We start from the raw sequence: 21,979 nt of genomic DNA, 5'->3' as shown, positions 1-21,979 counted from the left end.
GAAATATATGTTGTGGATGAGGTTTTACTAAAAAATAGACTTATTTGTGAAAAACATTTTAATAAAGACTACATTTATATAAGTGGCAGACGAACGATGCTGCATAAGGCGGCTGTTCCCAAATTTTGGAAAGGTAAGTAATATTTAATAAGAGGATATTTTAACATTCAGTTATTTTCTGTGTGACACTAACTTTATTATTTTATATGGGACACTTGGTATGGTAGTACGTATTTCAATAGAAAATCATATTCACAAAACAATGATACCCCATTTGCTACTTTTTTGTATTAAAATCATAGAAATTTTTTTTTTTTTAAATTTTAAATAGGATGCCATGGATGAGATAAAGTCTTAATTTTCAATTAAGTAATCACGCAAAAATAGTTTTCACTGTACTTTATTACTTAGATACGTTATAAGTTTCTTATTTTATTGGGTATTACGTCACTTATAGCAAAAATTAATTTAGAAAATCAAATATAAAATCGGCGTTCCTTAAGGAAATATAATGGGACCTATTCTTTTCATTACCTATATAAATTTATTACTTGAACTAATTTTAACTTCTTGCAGTATTTACAGTTTATAGGGATATAACTTATGAAGTTTAAATACCTTTCTGATTTATTCATGCCATCATATTTGAATATATTATATATTGAATATTTGATTCCTTTTGAATATTTAATTAAATAATATTAAAAAATGTGGTTTCACTGATAAATAGAGAAGAATTTTCTAAAATGTGATTTTCTATAGCTTCGAGATGATGTACCTTTGATTTGACTATGTATCTTTCTATTTAAGGGCTGTATCTCAGCCTGTCCAAAGGGAAACATCTTGTCGAACTTGCATTGTCTTATTTATTTAATGTAACACGACGTTTCGGTTGGTAAGTATCTCCAACCGTTATTAAGTGTAAACTGACAGCAACTTGTACTGCACTGGATTTGTCCGGACTAGCTGCGGGGCTCTTGCCGGTCTTAGGTTTGTTACCTACTCGCTATTTTAGGCGCCTATTTTTTTGTTCTGGGTCGCATCGAGGTGCATCAGAGTTGTTGACGGCCCGGGTCGAGAGGATTGACTACACGGGATTTAGGTGTGCTTATATTTATAAGGTAGGAGGTGGGCTGCTATTGGTCACGAGTCCAGCAGCAGTCTCCGCCCACCCAGAACGATCTTGATGCGGCCGTCTAGAAGCGGTCGGATTAGGATACCCTTGAGAACGTTTAGCGTTTGATTTACAAACGGAGCGTATTTTATTTTCTGATGGGTGTGTATGCGCCCGGTTAGTCTTTATGCCACCGAGCGTTCACTCAATCGCGGTGTTAAGGCTAAAAAACTCCCTTCCAGGGTTTGTTTTCGCGCCATTTCAATAAGAATTTGCGGATCTCAGGATGGTCGAGAGCTTTAACACGTTCCTTGAATTTTGTGTGTCTGGCGACAATAAACTCCTCTATGGTACTCATTTTAAGGTCAGTTCTTATGTCTGAGTTTCTAATATATTGCGGAGCATTTGTGATCAGCCTAAGCGTCTTATTTTGAAATATTTCTAGGTAAGCCATAGTTGACTTTGGGATCTTTGAAAGGACACAAGACCCATATAAGAGCTTAGGTCTGATCACCTGCTTATACAAGAGGAGCTTATTGTCGAGAGACATCTTACTTTTCCTGCCCAAGAAGGGGTAGAGGCTTTGGACTAATCCATTGCACTGATTTATTTGGTTTTTAATATGATAGACAAAGGTATTTTTATTGTCAAAATGTACTCCCAGGTACTTCACCTCACTCTTCCAGGGGACCATCCTGCCCTGCACCGTTAAGTTAGGAATATCACGGTCCCATTTTTTGGTGATAAGGATTGCCTCCGTTTTATCCTCATTTATTTTAATTTTCCACCTCTCGGCCCATACCGCTATTTTATCAATGTGGCTCTGAATATACGCTGTTATTTGGTCCAGGTACTTGCAGCTCGCAAGGACACAAGTATCGTCCGCAAATAATGCCAGCTCAGAATAGTGATCGTTCTTTGGGATGTCTGCCTGGTATATATTGTACAGGGTGGGTGCCAAGGGGGAGCCCTGTGGGACTCCAGCTCTGATTTTTTTAAAATCTTGAGTGGTGTTATTAATTTGTACTGTGAACTCCCTGTTTTTTAAAAAGCTTTGAATAAATTTAGTTATACCCGGAGACACCCCAAATGTCGCCATTTTGTATATCAACCCGCCATGCCACACTCTATCGAAGGCTTTCTCGATATCGAGCGTGATCATGGCAGTTGAATACTTGGAATTGAACGAATCAACTAAACTTTGCTGGATCCTTGCAAGCTGTATTTCTGTTGATAGGCCCTTCACAAAACCACACTGTTCTGCCGGGATTATTTTTAATATATTTATTTCGTCTATTAGTCTACTTAGCACCGCTTTCTCAAAAACTTTTCCTATTGATGGGAGTAGACTGATAGGACGGTAATTTTCAGGTTTTGCTAAGTTCTTCCCGGGTTTTGGTATTAGTTTTACTATTGCCCTTTTCCATGAGTTTGGGAAATAGCAGAGGGTGAGGCATTTATTAAAAATTATCATTAATTCATATATTATGTTGTCGGGTAGCATTTTAAGCATCTTATTGTTTATGCCATCGACCCCTGGTGCTTTTCTATTTTGTTGTTTAGTGATTATATCTTTTATTTCTTGAAATCTAATTCTTTTTGGGGCATTTAAAGTTTGGTATTGAATATTTTCTATTTCTCTGTATACTTGATTAACTTGATTTAATACAGTGTGGTCCTCTGGGAAATTATTTAAATTAAATTGATTTTCTAATGAGTTGTTAAATGCTTCTACTTTTTCTATATCTGTGTAGACTAAGCTTCCATCTGGTATTTGTATGGGCGGGAACTCTGTTTTGGTTCTTCCTCTCAGAACCTTAGAGACTCTCCAGTAATTTATGTGATTTTCATCGTCGTTGTTTAATTCCTCTAGGAAATTATTCCACCTTTCATTCCTGAAGTCATGCACTTCATTTTTTATTCTTTTTGTTAATCTATTGGCTATTCTTCTTGCTTCTGGGTCTTTGTGTAACCTAGCCTGTTTATTTAATCTATTTCTTGTTCTTATTAGGTTTTTAATTCTCACTGGGAAAACCAAGGTGTGGGTATTTGGTATTGGGATTTTGGTAGTGGATTTTTCAAATGCTGTGTTAATGATGCTTGTTATTTCCTTTACTTTTTGTTCCACTTCTTCTTCAGTGTTGGGAGTTGGGAGGGGATAGGTATTAGATAACAATTCGGTAAAAAGCTGCCAGTTTGTTATCTTTTTATCCGGAAAGGGATCTTTTTTGAAAGTTTGGGCTATGGATATAAGGATTGGTGTATGGTCTGAGGAACTTAGTTGGTCAAGGTTTTCCACAGCGACATTATGGCTTAGGTTTTTTATTACTGCAATGTCTAATATGTCAGGTGTCATAAAATGATAATGAGTTGGCTCCGGTGGAGCTGCTACCCTTACTGTATTTTCTCTGACATATCTCTCAAGCTTTTGCCCGGAATTATTTTCAGTTGTGCATCCCCAGATTCTACTTTTGGCATTCCAATCCCCTGCGGCTATTGTTGGAATGTCTTCAATAAAAAGTGCATCTAAATCTTTATAGCTTAATAATTTACTAGGTGGTCTATAGATTGACATTAATAATATTTCTTTGTTGCCTATGTATACCTTTATAGCCGTATTTTCAATTACCGGGTCTGTTTCCCTTTGCGGTGCTTCTTTATGTATTATATTTCTTTTTATTATAATTGCTGTTCCTCCGCCCACAACGTTAGGTCTGTCGTTTCTGTATATTTTATAATTAGGTATTTTAAATTTTGTGTAGGGCCTCAGAAAGGTTTCCTGGACCAATGCCACATCGATATTATTTGTAAGTAGAAAATCAATAAATTCGGATTTTTTAGGATATAGTGATTGTGAATTCCAACTAACGATGCTTAAGCAACTAGATAAGTCCCCCAGAGTAGCTTAGTTAGCACCTAGGAGTAATTTTATTGCTGGGTTTGAGTTTAAAGAATTTAATTTTGTTAGTAAATTATCAATTTTTTTATTTATTTCAGTTTCTGGTAAACTAAGAAGATAAAGTAAGTTATTATTTTTTATATTGTTTTGGTTTTTTATGTTGTTATTGTTGAGCAGGACGTTTGACAGACCTGAGGTACCCGCCCCCAAGATGTCCGCCATAGGCTCCGCCCCCTTTGTATCCTGGTTCCTGTTAAGTGTTTTCTTTGCCATTTCTGCAAAGGTGGCCCCGTTTCTTTTTGTTTTAATAAAGTTCGGGTTTTTTGGGCACCGCCAGAAGTTTGCAGGGTGGTCCCCACCGCAATTGCAACACTTCGCCGGCGCTGCTCTGTCTTTTTGACATTCAGTATATAAATGTTCACCGTTACATTTATGGCAACGCGGCTTAGCATTGCAATTACTCATGGAGTGCCCAAACTCCTGACACCCATGGCACTGCCCCACTTGTCTAATGCTGTCGATGGTGAAGGTTTTTAACCTCTCAACACGTACCCTGATACAAAGGAGAGTTTCTACCTTGAATATGTCGTCCTGTTCTTTTGGGACTAAAAACCTTATAAGATCAGTCTGTCTTTTTCGCCCCGGCCCCGTCCTGAACCAGGAAAGCTCTTCCGGAGTGTAGCCCATTCTGACCAATTCATCATTGATCTCATTTAAATTAAAATTATGATCGAACCCCCTGAGGATCACGTTCAATTTTCTGTCCTCCTCCAAGAAGAAGGAGTGATACTCAATTCCTCCCTGACAGCAAACTACTATTCTATAGGCTTATATACTAGATGTGTGCAGCGATGTGGAAAGGAAAGTCATCCGTGAAAAGAGTTGGGGGGGAGGACACGCCTCTCTCTAGATCCTACACTGTCCTGAGAGTAGAGGCTTCCAGATGTTGGGTATATCGACGCTTGGCTGGCTGAAGATCCCCTGATTCTGTGAAATGAAAGCTGCCTCTACGAACTTCCTCTTCCGCCAGTGCTGTTCCTTATGCAGAATCTTGGCTTCTGACCAGTGGATATTGTGTCCATTATGCCACGCGTGCTCTGCTATTCCGGATTTGGAAACCTCTCCTCTTTGGGTCCAGCTGCGATGTTCCTTCGCTCTGATTTCTAGGGGGCGCTTCGTTTCACCTATGTATGAGTCACCGCACTCACATGGGATCCGGTAGACGCAATTTTTGGTATCCACCATGCCATCTGGTTTGGTCTTTGATACCACGCTTCTGATAGTGGTGCTAGATCTAAAGGCAGTTCGCGTCGGATTTGTTCCGATGTACCCCTAATGTAAGGTATGGGTAGAAGTCTGGTTGTCGTGGTGGCCTCGTCTCTGATTTGATTTAGACGCGTCCTTTGGATGGTCCTACTTATTAGCTTCTTTGGATATCCATTCTGTTGTAGGTCTTTGTAGATGGTATCCACTTCAGTCTTGAGATCATTCCTACTGGTCTACGTCTCAAAACCGCTATACCAGGTGGAAGATCAGAACGTATTTTTGAACGTGCTAGTATGGAGCTGCTGCGATCCCAACTTAGCTAAAAAAAAAGTTAATTTTTATTTTGGGTGTAACTATGGTTTTTAGAAAAGTGTATGAGAAGTTTTTTCTTAGTTTTGAAATGATAAACATCAATAAAACAATAATAAATAACATGAAATTTTATATCTTTTTACTTCATTACATTATACTTTTCAATATTTTCGATCAACACATTCTTTTTTCTTACAACCAAAAATTAAACCTCAAACGCAATAATTACCTACCTATTATATGGTAGGTATTATAAATACCTACAGTAGGTATTATTACTTACTATGGGTTTTAACTCAATTTTCAGTTATTAGATATTATAAACAAATATCAAAAAACAAACTTTAAATTCCCGCTTTAAATGAAATTGAAACGTTGCCAATATTTACTGCGTCTACATCAATATTCCCTAGAAAATTGATATCGAAAATGCCCGACTGCCGCCGAAGCGGATTTGGACGAACGCACATTTGGATAAATGAACATTTGGTTATATGAGCTTTTGGATCGGTAAAGCCATCTCGTGTGATCATACAGGCGAGAAAAAGTGGTCACAATAATTTATTCATTTAATAAATACTTTTGTCAGAGAAAAACAAACCACCGAGAAGCGACAAAACCCGCATTTACCGTTGATTTTCTGGGGTCCAATTTTAGTGCCCTTGAGCGGGCTTAAATGACTGGCGCTACATATTAAGTAACGGAGAAAAATCGTTTTGGAAATTTAATAGTTCCGTACACGGAAAGAAATACGACAATTAATAGATTAAAAATTTTATTGGGAATTTGAAATCAAAACTATTACATTATTTTACTGTTGATATAGTTAAGTTATAAGTATACCTAAACTATACCGGGTGACACAGGAAAAAGGGAACACGCAACAACTTTTTTATTTTTCAAGATAAACAAATGTATGAAAAAATAAACTGGGTGTCCCATTTAAAATAAGAAAGTTCGTGTCATTTCCGGTTCAACCGGAAGTGATCAAAAACAATTGAATACGTCAAAATATGCTTTTATAACCATTCTATTGACATACCAAATTTCATTTGTTTATCTTGAAAAATAAAAAAAGTTATTGTGTGTTCCCTTTTTCCTGTGTCATCCGGTATAGTGCCAACTATAAAAATTACCATTTAGGATAAATAATGGAAAACAAAAAATCTTCTAAACAAACTTTTATTTTTTGAGAAAATAATATTGGCCCATTGTATAATGAAATACAAAAATACATTGGCAATAATTAAATTAAATCTAGGTACATTTATACATTCCGCAAAATGTTTAGTTTTCGAACATTTTTATCTTTATTTGTTTTTAAGACCCTATTATTATATTTAATGGTGTAAAATATTTTCATAAATATAAATAATTTTAAGATTGGTTTTTGGAAAATGTGCACAAGGGTGTTCATAATTAATAGTTTTCCACACCCTGTCTTTGAATGACATCCACGAAAAGCACAGGTATAAGGCATATTATAAAAGTTTTTAATAAAATAAAGATCACAATGACAACACACACAAAAAATAAAGACAGAGAAAAATTCAGGCAACACTTGACTAGACTAAACTAGGCGTCGAATATTACCGGACTAACCGACGGCTGGCAGGAGACCGGCAATAAGACAGGTATACCAAATAAGCTCGCACATGCGCAAGAAAAATCGGTCCCGGCTTTGTCGCTTCTCGGTGGTTTGTTTTTCTCTGCTTTTGTTATATATTTTTTAATAACGCCAGAAAAAAATTTAAATGACTTTGCCAAATTTCAGTTTTTTTTGCAAAATTTAAGAAGTATTTGGATTTTATTATAAAAGGAAACTATATTGCTCAACTTGCCTCTAATTATACCACCTCTATTGACGTCCTGTATAATCGTGATGCGGGGTCTTTAAACAAAATGTTTGTTTTTTTTTTTGTTACTAGGTATCTTTTTATAGTTTTAAGGATAGTTGTAACACATGGTAATTGAGAATTTGCCTGTATCGCTTAAAACTTAAGATGTGGCCTATTTTCTATTTCTATTAACATCCTCACTCAAAACTCAAAACCCCTTACTTTACAGATCTCACTACGCTGCAAAATTTTTCAGATATTGAATCACATGGCAAAATGGGTTACTTTTTACAAAAAATTATTGATCAATCAGTTAAATTACCATAGGTATTAAGTTTTATGAATTATTTCAATTATTCTTTATAATATTTACGTAAAATCTACTTATATCTTAACATTTGTTCCACATATTTTTTGAATATTAGTTTTTAGTTAATTAAGTGCAACAGGCTTTTTATTTAAAAACTTGATCCTCTTAAACACAAAATGGAGAAAACATAATGTTTGTTATTGGAATTATAACTTGTATGAAACTTTGTTGGTAATTTTGTAAAAAGCTTTTTATATATATTTTTGTATTCATTTTTGTCTCAAAAACTTATTTAAGTAAGTAATTATTTATTTATAAAATTTAACTTTTAAGAAATTTCAATGTCTCCACCATTAAGTAAATCACTCATCAATTGATCACCTAAATTACACCACTGTGTTTGTTGTATGTTAAAAAAAATAATAAAAACATAGTTGGCGGCATCATCCCATGTCTTAAAAAAATATCCAACACGGCCGCGTAACCGGAGATTCCAGCGTCGTTGAAAACCTGACTTAAAGAAGCCAAAAGCCAAGTCCACGCAGCTAAAATAAATTGTTGCTAGATTTGACGCTTCGCGGCAGCACCACATGGTGCACGAAACTGAACGGCAATCCGATAGTCGACCGAGAACACTTTTTAACACAGGATTGCGTATCTTCTCAATATTCAATCTACGCTATTAATCCAGTCAATCTGTTATCTGAAAAGTGTCAACTTCAGCAAAAATAGACGAAATTTTCAGGCTTTGCCAACAGTTAGTTTTCCTTGTAAAAACCCAAAAATAAAAAGTTGCGATCCCTCCGCCCGTACTTTTTTGGAAAACTCAATTTTTTTTCTGCAAAAACCGTGTGGGTTTTAGGGCAAAGTGTCTGAAACATAAAATGTTTATAACTAAATTGCTTATAATTTTAATTCCAAGATCTTTTCTGGAAAATCAAATGCGTAAAAGATAGAGGGCGCCAAAGTCATGCTACTATTACTTTTTCCAAAATTTCATCCTGAAATATTTTTTTTCCACTGTCCCTATTGGTTATATGGGGTAAATAAAATTCAAATATTTCTATTTTGATTAACTTTTATTACTGTAAGTGAGAACCACTTAGAAGGTACTCGCGCGACTTTTCTATATCAACTAAAAACTCTCTTCAAACCTATACTCTATATTTAATAAGTAACTAAAGCATAATAACCATTCATAACGCTGATGCCTAATCAACTCCTTTTATAAAAACAACTTTCGGTGCTTTTCCGATGTCACATAAATAAAAGTTATGTCTGGCGACTTAACAGTTTGTATGTATTGTATATTATACATATATTTTTAATGTATTGTACAAAGATTATTAGGAAATTGATTTTTTATATTCCAACAGTCTCAACTCAAAAAAACATACAAAAATTATGTAAGAATGAATTTTTTCTCAATATCTCGTTATCGAGGTACAGCGCATTTATTTTCCAAAAATTGCAATATAACGGGTGGTTCAGAAAGTTGTTAATTTTTTGACGCTTCGTATAAAGTTTGGTAGGGGGGCTAGAATCGTGCGCGCGTGCTCAATCGATAGCTTAGTTCAGGGAAATTTAGTCACCATGCAGCGCTATACGGGAGAGCAATGCTCGTTTTGTGTACGAGAGTATTTCCGTAACAACAATTCGGCCACCATTGTGCGCCGCAGATATCGGGCACATTTTGATTTGCATGACATTAACCAGTGCCCAAGCCCACAGCTCATCGTAAAATGGGTACGTAAGTTTAACGACACCGGTTCGACGTTAAATAAACGAAATTTGGGTCGGCCAAGGACAACGAGAGTTCCCGAAACGGTTGCCGGGTGAGAGCGTCTATTTGCCGAGAACCGACCTTGTCTTCTCGCAAGCGCGCAGCGGCATTAAATGTATCCAGATTGTCGGTGCTGCGAATTCTTCACAAAGATTTAAACATGCATCCTTACAAAATTCAATTGGTGCAGGAATTAAAGGAAAATGACCCTCCTGCAAGACTTGTGTTCGCCAACGAAGTAATGAATCGATTTCAGCGATTCAACAACATTTTTTTATCCGCTGAGGCTCATTTTCACCTAAATGGCCATGTGAACACCCAAAATTGTCGCTACTGGTGTGCAACAAACCCGCAGCAAATACATCAAAGGCCCCTGCATAGCCCAAAGGTCACGGTTTGGGCTGCAATGTCGGGATCAGGAATAATCGGTCCCTATTTTTTCGAAGACGCTCGAGGCAACGCAATTACTGTAAATTCGCAGCGTTACATAGGCATGCTTCAAACATTTTTCGCTCCCGCCCTTCAGGAGTTTGAGGGATACAATCGAAACACTTGGTTTCAGCAAGACGGTGCCACCTGCCACACCTCCAACCTGTCTTTGCCTGTCGTTCAGGCGCTTTTTCCCAATAAATTAATCTCCCGAAGAGGGGACATTCAGTGGCCCGCCCGAAGGCAGAACCTGACTCCCTGCGATTTTTTTTTGTGGGGATACCTTAAAAGTAAGGTGTACAGCAACCGACCCGCCACCCTGAATGATCTAAAGGCCAATATCCAGCAAGAAATTGAAGCGATAACTCCAGAAACTTGCCAACGCGTTATTGAAAATTTTAGGGCTCAGCTTGAGGAGTGCCAGGAAAGAAATGGGGCTCATTTGGACAACATAATTTTTAAGACATAAATTTCCCAAGTTTTCTGTAAATTTTAAGAATAAATTTGTGACAATTAATCAACGGGTTTTTTTTTTTTTTAATTTTATAAAATTAACAACTTTCTGGACCACCCTATCAATATGAATGGCACGTAATAAACTCGTATTACTAGTAAACTATTTATAATTATTATAGTCATGTTATAAATATATAAGAATAATGAGTGACTTTTGGTCTGGTTTCATTACATTTTGACAAATGTATATCGTACTCTGCTTTTGGAAACTATTGCATAATAATGATACTTCGATGATTATCCACAATTGATTACTTTATTCGATAAATTTTTCAATACTGAAAAAAACCACCTATTTTTAAATTATATGCGTAGTATGTTATATTCGTTTGGATTTGGGATTTAGCATGTCGCGTCGTCTTTTGTCGAAAATCTTTTTAATTTTTTTTATTGCATAACGACAGCCCTATTCATGCGCCGAGGGTTGTTTGTGTTAGCATTTCTGGGCGTTGCCTTTCGGAGATGTTTCGGTCGTGTGACGAGGGAACGGCAGAAAGTATAACCACAGATGTAAATAGCTCCGCACGCGTGTGATTATAAATAGCTCCGCACGTGCGGAGCTATTTACATCTGTGGTAAAACCCAGCCATCGAGGGTACTACTTTAAAAAATTTATTGAATCGTATTTAATTTGTGTTGAAGTGGTTTTCTGAAGATTTTCTACAGGTTAGTAAATTTAAAACTTAAAAAAAAAATTTAAACTAAGCTAGAGCCCTGTTAAATCTAACTAACATTTCGACCCTGACTGCGTGAATATTCAGGCGTAAATCATACCACAGATAAATAAATATATGTTTTGCGAATTTGCCGTCTATCTGTGATAATAGTGATAATACCTGGAATATTGACTCAACTATTCAACTCATAGCTGGGTAGCCTCCCGTATGGGACCTCACTACCTTCTAGTGAAGGGATAACTAACCCAACTCTCTTCAGTTTTAAATGAATAGTATGTATGAGGAATTAGACAGGAATAGTAAATAAATTATCTATTCTTTTTGTAACCGAAAGCAGAACTTATTACTCAGCATGATTCGATTTTTAGGGAATTGAGATCGAGGGTTTCTCTGCCGTGCTCTTTCCCCTCGTGAATTCCAGGCTGAGTACGGCATTATTTTTCTACATAAATAAACTAAGTAGGTGTATTATCAAGACTGCATTTTCTTTAATACCATCCTAATAATTCAAGTTTCCCTAATTTTGTCTTGTCAAGCGCATCCGAGGTAAGTAAAAGAGAGAGTGATTCTATTACAAAACACAACGTAGGGAGGGTATTGGTTTCTTATTTATTTATTTTTTTCTCGTTCGATCTTTTCTTATTTATTAAAAAAAACTTATCTCATCCATTCTTTATGGACGAACCTGGGTTTGTTATACTACAATACTGCACTGCTCCAAGAATTATAAAGCTTAATGAACGAATTCCATAACGTACTAAGCGTCAGTTACTTTATCCAGGACTTAGGACGTTATGGAATCCGGCATCTCAATCGTAGGATTTTGAAATATGTAACCAAGTAATCGCTATTAATTATATAACAAGTAAAACCTGTGAGCGTCATTTAAATAATTTTATAATTTTTAATACGTCAAATAAATTCAAAATAGTCCAAAATAATCAAAATAAAACATAAAAATAGAATAAACACCTTGTAAAACAACTGGGCGCTTGGTCAATTCCAAAGTAGAGATGGTCACGTGAAATAATAAAAGTAACCTGAGCACACTTATTTCCGTAAAATTAATTAATAAAAAAAATTAAGCATTTGAACTTAATAAAACTTAGGTACAGTATTAATAAATAACTGGTAAAACAGTTGAGACTTTCCAATTTTCTGAGAATTGACCATATTGAAGCGATGTATTAATTATGTCTAGCACATGGTTAACCACAACATCAAACACTTTTTTTGAGATACCACTTTGTCCTCCTTTAGCATTTTTCATATTTTTTAACAGAGATCTTGTATCACTCAGTAGTATATTTAAATTTTTCAAATATAGGAAAAGAGATATAAATTTTTTTATCATGGTCAAAAGAAAACACTATTGAGTTTGTTAATTCAAATATGGCATCAGTCGCACTATGACCTTCCTTGAAACCATATTGATTAGTTGCTAGTATGTTATTTATACTTAAAAAACTAAATAATCGAACTTTTAAACATTTCTAAAAATTTTTTGCTTTATTAGAAATTAATATTTATATTTTCTTTCTCACCTACTTTATAAATGGATGTTACAATAGACTCTTTAAACTGATATTTAATTTTTTTTTCATACAGCTGTAATTGAAGAAGAACCGCCTATAGTCAAAGAAATTAAAACTGCAGCCCAAAAAATTGCCCAAGAGGAAGAACAACCGTTAGAAGCTACTAAGGCACCAGAGTTACCACAGGTAAGCATTTTAAAAATTATTATATTCGCGTCCAGTCCGAATATATTATCTTGATTATTTACTACGTAGTCCGCCCCTGGCTACCAACCGTGCACCATATTTAAAGACCTAAATATAAAATGAAAAAACCTCGCGCTGCCAAACCATCCCTGACCCCGTCGGTCTCTCTCTTATTCATTCGTTTCTGGTGCACCGTGCCGTGCCGTCCACTTCGTTTACGCCGCGCTGTACGATTTCGACATGTGAAATTTGTGTATTTTGACTATTTTGCAGTTTAACTGATTTATTCGGTTTGATTCAGGTGAGTCAGGATCTTTCTAATTAGTACTTACATAAGACATATCTTTGTAGATCGATCATTATGGGAAAACATAAAAGAAAAGATAAAAGTAGGTCAAGGTCGAGGGGTAGAGCTCATTCCAAACGCTCTTTAAGCAGGGAATATGACGACCTACGTCGACACCGGAAAATATCTAGGCTTGAGAGAGAGAGAGAGAGAGAGAAGGCGCACAGGTCGCGGTCTCGGTCAAGTTCTAGAAAAAGCAAAGGATCCTCTAATGCGATTAGGAAAATAAAAACACATGGCGGGAGATCTCGTTATCGCGCTCGTCGTTCTCCGAGTGAGACGAGTGTGCGTACTACGCACACTCGTCCCTACGCACTGCGTAGGGATCGGAGAGAAAGGGACAGACGAAGCCATGATGGTGGGAGTCGCAGCCCGAGTGTTGCGATCTCGCTTTATAGTCGGGGCCGTACGTCGCGTACTACGGCGCGCGATTCGAGGTCTCGTTCTGTAAGCCATTGCTTAGATATAGAGAATATTAGCACGGACACAGGTCCGGCTCAAGGAAAAAATGGAGTTTTGATAGAAGATGATTCTCCGGTCTTAGTTTTATCTGAGGATACTCTACTATCCGAGGAGACAAGAAACATGCTGGGCCCGGACCCTAGTTGTGTTAAAAAGTCTAGTTTTAAATTGCACCCGGCCGTTGAGGCAATATGGTCACATATTTTGCCTTTTGGCCTATCCAAAGAAGAAACCGACGAGTTTCTTAAAGAATATGAAATGCCGGAAAATTGTAAGCTTTTATTGCCTCCCAAAATAAATCCGGAGATTGAAGCCGGCATGAATTCTTTATACGCTGTTAGAGACCAGACTCATGCTGGGTACCAAGCTTTACTTAGCCAATCTCTTTCGGCGTTAGGTCTAGCTTTAAACGCCCTTTTGGGGGACGATTTAAAAATGCCGAAAGAGTAAAAAGACAAAGTTTTGGTTCCAGTGGCGGACGCTGGTCGCATTTTGTGTAACCTTTTTAACTCAATATCCAATAAAAGGCGTCAATTAATTACTCTTATGATAAATAAACAAATAAAAAAGTTGGTAGACAAAATACCACCTGGAGAATTTTTATTTGAAACCAATTTAGGGGAAAATATTCAGGCTTTAAGGGCCATGAAAAAAGTTGGCAAGGAAATACGACCAGTACCTGTCACGCAGTTTACCCCTTGCGCACAGCCCTTTATCCCCGGAACTTCAGAAAAGAGGAGTGGGGGGAGGGTGGGTTAGGTTGGGTTGGGTTGGGTTGGGCAGAGCAGCTCCTCAAAAGAGGCGCTAGAGGTAAGTTATGATGAAGACGTCTTTGCGGGGCGTTTGTCACGGTTTTTACCTGCTTGGAAAAAAGTGATCACTAATTCTATTGTCTTATCTTGGATAAAAGGTTACAGGATTGAATTTTCTAAAAAACCTCCTTTTAACTATAATAACCATATAAGCCATAAACTTTCTGTTAGCGGAGAAGCTCTTATGACTTCGGAAGTTGAGAAGCTACTTAGAATGGGCGCTATCAAAAAATGTAAAGCTTGTCCTGACCAGTTTATTTCCTCAATTTTCCTTGCAGACAAGAGTAATGGGAAAAAACGTTTCATTTTAAACCTTAAGAGCTTAAACAAACAATTTTGTAATTGCCCCACATTTTAAAATGGAGGGTTACAGAACTGCCTTAAAACTAATAAGTTGTGGTTCTTTTATGACCACAGTTGATCTAAAGCATGCCTATTTTAAAAATTGCCTTTACGAATTCACTTGTATTCCTTTTGGCTTATCATCGGCCCCCTTTTGTTTTACAAAATTAATGAAACCTGTACTTTCTCTTCTGCGCAAAAAGGGCATTTTGTGTACAAATTATTTAGACGATTTTCTCATTCTTGGAGACACTTTTGATAGTTGTCTAGAGAATGCTAGAGATCTTATTGACTTATTAAGATCTCTGGGCTTTATTTTGAATAGAGAAAAAAGTTGTCTTTCCCCAAGCACTGTTCAAACCTTTTTGGGGTTCGTTTTTGATACTAAGTCAATGAAAATCGAACTACCTATGAAAAAGAAGGAAATCATATATAATTTATCATATGCGTATGTGTATGTGTATGCGTATGTGGTTCAGTAGAGTAGCTAATACAGCTAGACTGCGCCACTTATGCATACTTAGTTAATAAATTGATTTGTAAATAATGTTTTTAACTTTTGGTAATATAAGACATTATTATTATTATTATTATTATTATTATTATATATTTTTAGAAATAAAGCCACTTGTAGGATTCGGGAATTAGCAAAGTTCATCGGTATTTTAATTTCTGCTTGTCCCGCCGTGAAATATGGTTGGCTATACACCAAATTTTTAGAAAGAGAAAAATGTTTAGCTTTGTCCCGAAATAATATGAATTTTGATGCGTTAATGCCCCTCTCCTTCGTTTTGCATAATGACCTCAGCTGGTGGAGAGAAAATATATTCAAATCTTTTAACAGTATTAAAAGTGATAATTATAAGCAAGTAATTTTTACCGATGCGTCTTTGACCGGATGGGGGGCATGCTGTAATGGGGAAAAGACCCATGGTTTTTGGTCTGAACAGGATAAGAATGGTCATATTAATTATTTGGAATTGCTTGCCATATTTCACGGCTTAAGATGTTTCTCAAAGCAACTTTTTAATTGCAACGTTTTGATAAGATGCGATAACACCACTGCCATATCGTATATTAATCGCATGGGCAGTATTCAATACCCAAAACTTTGCTCTCTAACTAGAGAGATATGGCAGTGGTGTGAGAGCAGAAATATATGGATTTTTGCATCCTACGTGAGTTCAAGCGACAATTACGAGACTGATCTCGAATCCCGACAAACAAATCAAGATTCTGAATGGTCATTATCTGACGACGCTTTTCAAACAATCGTGAAAACTTTTGGACAACCTGAAATAGATATATTTGCCTCGCATATAAATAATAAATGCACGGATTATATACCATGGCGAAGAGATCCGGGTTCAGTTATGGTAGATGCATTTACCGTGAACTGGAACAATTTATATTTTTATGCTTTCCCTCCATTTAGCCTTTTGTTGAAGGTATTACAAAAAATAATTCAAGATAAGGCAGTAGGTATTATAATTGTGCCTCTTTGGCCTTCACAGCCTTGGTTTCCACTTTTTTTCAGGCTGCTTGTGGGGAAAGAAATTTATTTTGAACCGTCTAAAAAACTATTATCTTCTCCTTACAGCCAGTCGCATCCATTAGCTCATCATCTTACCCTGGTGGCCGCCAAATTATCGGGTCTTCATTTGAACAAGGAAACGTCCCCAAAATAGCCATTGAAACTATGATTTCTTCGATTGCCGACTCCACTTTAAAACAATACGATACTACTTACCGTTTATGGTGGCAGTTCTGTTTAAGAGGAAACCTGTCACCTTATAAAGCTTCCAATCATGAGGTTCTCACTTTTCTACAGACTATTGCAGAGGAACATAATTACAGACCCGATTAAAACATCTGGGATTGGTAAGGACCAGCCTACCCTTCATATACCTTTTTTCAAGGAAAAGCCACTGTTATGCGTGGCAACTACGTTAAAAACTTACATTGTGAGGACCCAGCCTTACAGAAAGCCAGATCAAGATTTAATTTTGCTAACCCTTAAAAAGCCATACAAAACGACCAGCAAGCAAACGGTGAGCAAATGGGTGAAGCAAATGATGTCATCAGCTGGGCTTGACACATCAGTGTTTAGGCCCCACTCTACACGCCATGCATCTGCTTCTGCTGCCTTAAGGAAAGGAGTGGCTTTGGAAACAATCTTCAAGACTGCGGGATGGTCAAATCAGTCGACCACCTTTGCTAGATTTTACAATCGTCCGTTATCCAATACAACGGATTTTGCCAGGGCAGTTTTAAACAGTATTACTTAGTTTAATATTATTTAGTAATGATACTTACTTATGGTTTGATATTTTGTAAAGCCATCAAGGAAAATACAGTTTATTTTTGTAAAACAAATGTTCCTTTTTTCCATGTTCATTAATCTTTAACACGAAATCTCTGAACAACTACGTAGTAAATAATCAAGATAATATATTCGGACTGGACGCTTCATATAATTACGATCGAACTTCAGTTCAGGTAAGTTCGTTTGATCGTTTAATTTGATTTCGAAATCACTCGTACATATTTAGACCTGAATAGTGTTTTTGGTCTTTAATAATGTCAGGCAGAATAATTTGCTACGTAATAAATAACTATTTATTTCATATCAATGGCAAAGCCATATTTACAAATATTAATAATATGTTAAAAACGGTTAGACTTAGTTATAGGACATTATACATTTTAGAATATTAGAAGATTAAAATGAAAATCTAATAAAAATTATAAACACACTGTATTTGTCACTAAAAATGAGGAATATCAAATTGTGGCCGTTTACACCAAGGCTCGTGGTGACTCTGTCTTTTTGTCAACGATATCGAATTCCGCTGACGCAAGACCCGATCGAATTACGACTTGGATTTGTCTGTGTTTGTATAATAAATCTTAAGGTAAAGCGATACGGTTGTGCCTAATTCGAATAACATAGAACAAACAAACTAATTTATAATATATTTTAACTGAACGCTAACAATACACAAAGAGTATTTAGACTCTAATACAGATTTCAAAAATGCCTTAATATGTAGTGCGTTCTATTGTACTTTCGATATAACCGGAAGTGCCGCCATTTCGACAATATTTTAAACGAGTTGCCTTACACCGATTTTAACATATTGTCAAAGTTTTAGATTTTTCAGAATTATAGTTTTCAGACTTAATTATAGACACAGAAGATCAATGCGGTTTCTGGAGAACCTGGTCACCCTGTATGAGAAATAATAAAAATAGACTTTATCAATTGAAAAATTAAAATAAAACAAATACACTTCAATTTAATGAAAACTGAAGATTACTGTACTTATACAGGCTGTGCCAACAAGGTGTACGGCAAAGATAGCGCCTTAACTATACGAGGTAGAGCAAAAAGTTCTACAGCAAAGTTGTAGGGTTGACAAAAACCTACGAACTTAAAATATTTTTATGTATACTGGGTGTGTCACAAAAAAGTTACTATAAAATATGACTTTTTTTAAACGGTACACCCTATATATTATGGTACCAAAATGTGAGGCAAAAAGAGTACTTTACTTTGATATAACGTTTTTAAAATTTCCGTGCGGCGTTGCAACGTAATTAATTTTTTTATGTTATTTTTTGTCTTTTAGAGGGTTCGTTTAAAAAATCATAATTAACTTAAAATTTATTTTGCGCCTATGAAACTTGCACCACAGTTAGTCAAGGGTACCTACTCTAGGCTAACTATGATTTTTTTATACAGGGTGTTTTAAAAAAACTTTCAAACTTGGTCAAATTAAATACGCAATATCTCAAATTTTTCAAATGGAACATCCTGTATATTTTTATCTAATTAAGTTTTTCCCTCAAATACCTTCATTTTTTATTTAATATGTCCTATAGCTAAACCAAGTACTTTTTGAGATATTTTTAGCTTTTCTGTAATATACTATGCATAAAACTGGTATTCTTTAAGTTTTGATCAAGATTGTTTAGAAAAAATTATTGAAGAATTAGAATATTATTTTTCCTACAATTATTATTATTATTATTATTATTATTATTATTATTATTATTATTATTATTATTATTACATACTTGAAAAATTAACAACACAATTATTTACCTAAACTGCTAAAAAAAATAGCAAAATTAAATTACATACTAGTTAGGTACTTACGTATTTTTGCATAAATGTACATTGTTACACTAATTTTAAATTTTAAAGATCAATCACAATTATTATAAATTGTTGTTCAATATGACCTCCTAAATTTTGTACGCAAGCGTTTTTCACGCAACATAATTGGCGTGACTGTTTGAAAAATCTCCCGAATTTTATTTTTCATATTTTCACTTGCGGTAGGAGTTGTTTAATAGCATTTTTCCTTCACATATCCCCACAAGAAAAAATCCAGTTTGGTCAAATCTGGGGACCTTGCGGGCCAAGGGACCGGCCCACCTCTCCCTATCCACCGGTCATCAAAATGCTCATTTAAAAAATTTCTAACAGCATGGCTATAATGAGCCTGGAGCGTCAGGCAACGTTTGTTAAAGGACATTAAAATCGTTTTGTAAAAAGTTTAAATACATTTCACCTGTAAGATATCATAAAAAAATTTAGGCTGACGAATCTTATTTTGCGGCCACTGACAGAAAGCCATTCTTATTTCATAATCCTGAGGAAGTAATTCCTGCAACAATTGAATATGGTAAGGATGGAATTTTTCGCTTCGAAGCATGCGAGATATTGATGTTGCACTAAAGGGTAATTCTTTAGCAAGCTGCCTAACGCTTTTATGAGGATCTTTAACGACACTTTAAGCTGCTGTCATCCTGTTTTCCTCATTTGTAACTGGCTTCACCCATTTATGTTTTTCATAAATTACACTTTCTGTTCTCTCAAATCTTTCTTTTAGTTTTTGAAACACTTGTGCTTGGGGATGTCTCCTTTCAGGATAAAGTTGCGCATAAATTCCAGATGCCAAAAGGCTACTTCTTTCAGCAGCTAAAAGAGCATATATCATAACAACAAATTCCTCACGAGGAAAATTCATATTGATTCCAAAATGAACAATAAAAATTAAAAATCGATTAACTAACTCACTGATAATAATTTCTAAAATGGTTTTTGAAGGAAAATCATTGATCTTGTCTACTGCTGTCATAAAACTAATATTCTGATAATTAAGTTTAAACCAATGTTTCTAAGCAATCTTGATCAAAACTTAAAGAATACCCGTTTTATGCATAGTATTTTACAGAAAAGTTAAAATATCTCAAAAAGTACTTGGTTTAGCTATAGGACATATGAAGGTATTTGAGGGACAAACTTAATTAGATAAAAATATATAGGGTGTTCCATTTGAAAAATTTGAGATATTGCGTATGTAATTTCAGCAAGTTTGAAAGTTCTTTAAAAACACCCTGTATTAAAAAATTACAAATTATCATAGTCAGCCTAATGGAGGTACCCTAGAGTAACTGCGGTACAAGTTTCATAGGCGCAGAATAAATTTTAAGTTAATTATGATTTTTAAACGAACCCTCTAAAAGGCAAAAAATTGAAAAAAAAATTAATTACGTTGCAACGCCGCATGGAAATTTTAAAAACGTTATACCAAAGTAAAGTACTCTTTTTGCCTCACATTTTAGTACCATAATATACAGGGCGTACCATTTAAAAAAAATCATATTTTATAGTAACTTTTTTGTGACACACCCAGTATACATAAAAATATTTTTAGTTCGTAGGTTTTTGTCAATCCTACAACTTTGCTGTAGAACTTTTTGCTCTACCTCGTATAGTTAAGACGCTATCCTAGCCGTACACCTTGTTGGCACACCCTGTATATCATCGTATTAAAAAGAGATATTTTAAAATATTGCAATAACTGTTTCAGATTCAGCCGGTGAAGACTGCAAAGCTACTCAGTGATATTCTACGCATAAAGCACACTAAGAAGAAAAGTGTGTATATCGATAAAGCATTGGTAAGTAAAAATAATATACAAAGTACAAGAAATGTTTAATCTCAAGTCGAATCAAAAGATTCCATTTACCAAAAAAGAAAAGTCTTACCAGTGAACAAAAATACTGGGGGTAGTGTAGGTTAATACGAGCTAATTAAAGCACGGTTATTTAAAGCTTTTTAACAGAAAGAAATGTTAGTGTCCATAAAAGTAATAATATACATTCTAAACTAACTTTTAATTTTTTTAAATAAAAAAACTATTGATAAATGTTAATAAATTCCTTGATAGTGAATTACTTAATTATAATTTGCAGTACGTTACCTTACCGGGTGACACAGGTAAAAGCGAACACTTAATAACTATTTTACTTTTCAAGATAAACAAATTATTAAAAATATATTAGAATGGGTACGAAATAAAACACGCAGACTGTTTTATCTTCTATTGAAAACGGTTCTAAAGGAACTAACTATTTTAGACAAGAAAGCCAAAAAAAATATCCATCGTCTATGTTTATATTAACACCACTCAAATTTAAGAGAGGCCGATGGTAATAAATTAGATAAGTAAATTGCGGGCTCTATGGTATCGAATTACAATTTTTGCTTCGACTTATCTGATATATTTAACACAAATGAAATTTTATATATTGATGGAATTGTTACAAGAGCGTCTTTTGACATATTCAGTTAGGTTTGGTTGAGGGTAATGAGTCTAAGACTAAGTGAGAGTCACAGATATACAATTATTCTAAATACCATTTATTACAATTTAAAACAAATGTTATTTATTTACAAAAGTGTCAAATTCACTCAGAATCCTAAAAAAAAAATTATTGGAGTTTATTTGACTATAGAAAAAATGACATTAATGATTTTAGGGGGGCTGGTCGCTATTACAAGGAGAGAGTGTTTTTAACAAATGATGAATTAAAAAAATCAAATATTTACAGGTGACCAATCTTACTAGTTCTAATACTCAGTAGGCAAAATAACTATATGAGGACAACCTAATTAGTTTTTGTTTAGGAATTATGCCCCGAAGATGACTTTAGTGAGGCCATCTCTCAATTTATATTGCCTCCATTCCGACCAATGGAGAAATTTTGGCCCGATTTGGAGTACGAACACGCACCACTTGCTAGAGAGAAAGAAGGAGAGATGCATATACCAAGAAGAACTGGTACAAAAGGGTA

At 35.2% G+C, this 21,979-nt stretch overlaps 1 protein-coding gene and 1 long non-coding RNA gene across 3 annotated transcripts in view; both read left to right on the top strand.

The window, feature by feature from the left end:
- The window catches only part of LOC126733819 (uncharacterized), a 308,547-nt gene that overhangs the window by 186,355 nt on the left and 100,213 nt on the right, over positions 1 to 21,979 (top strand). The window lies entirely within an intron of this gene.
- Positions 1 to 21,979, top strand: part of LOC126733811 (titin-like) — a 150,617-nt gene that overhangs the window by 81,028 nt on the left and 47,610 nt on the right. For both annotated transcript variants that reach the window (XM_050437225.1, XM_050437224.1), the window contains exons 8-10: positions 12,753 to 12,865; positions 20,713 to 20,802; positions 21,813 to 21,976. In XM_050437225.1, the coding sequence (XP_050293182.1) occupies positions 12,753 to 12,865; positions 20,713 to 20,802; positions 21,813 to 21,976 (367 nt within the window). The remainder of the gene's footprint in view (positions 1 to 12,752; positions 12,866 to 20,712; positions 20,803 to 21,812; positions 21,977 to 21,979) is intronic.

Source organism: Anthonomus grandis, chromosome 3 (genome assembly GCF_022605725.1).
Source record: "Anthonomus grandis grandis chromosome 3, icAntGran1.3, whole genome shotgun sequence".
NCBI lineage: Eukaryota > Metazoa > Arthropoda > Insecta > Coleoptera > Curculionidae > Anthonomus > Anthonomus grandis.
This window is presented reverse-complemented; position numbering and strand designations above follow the sequence as displayed.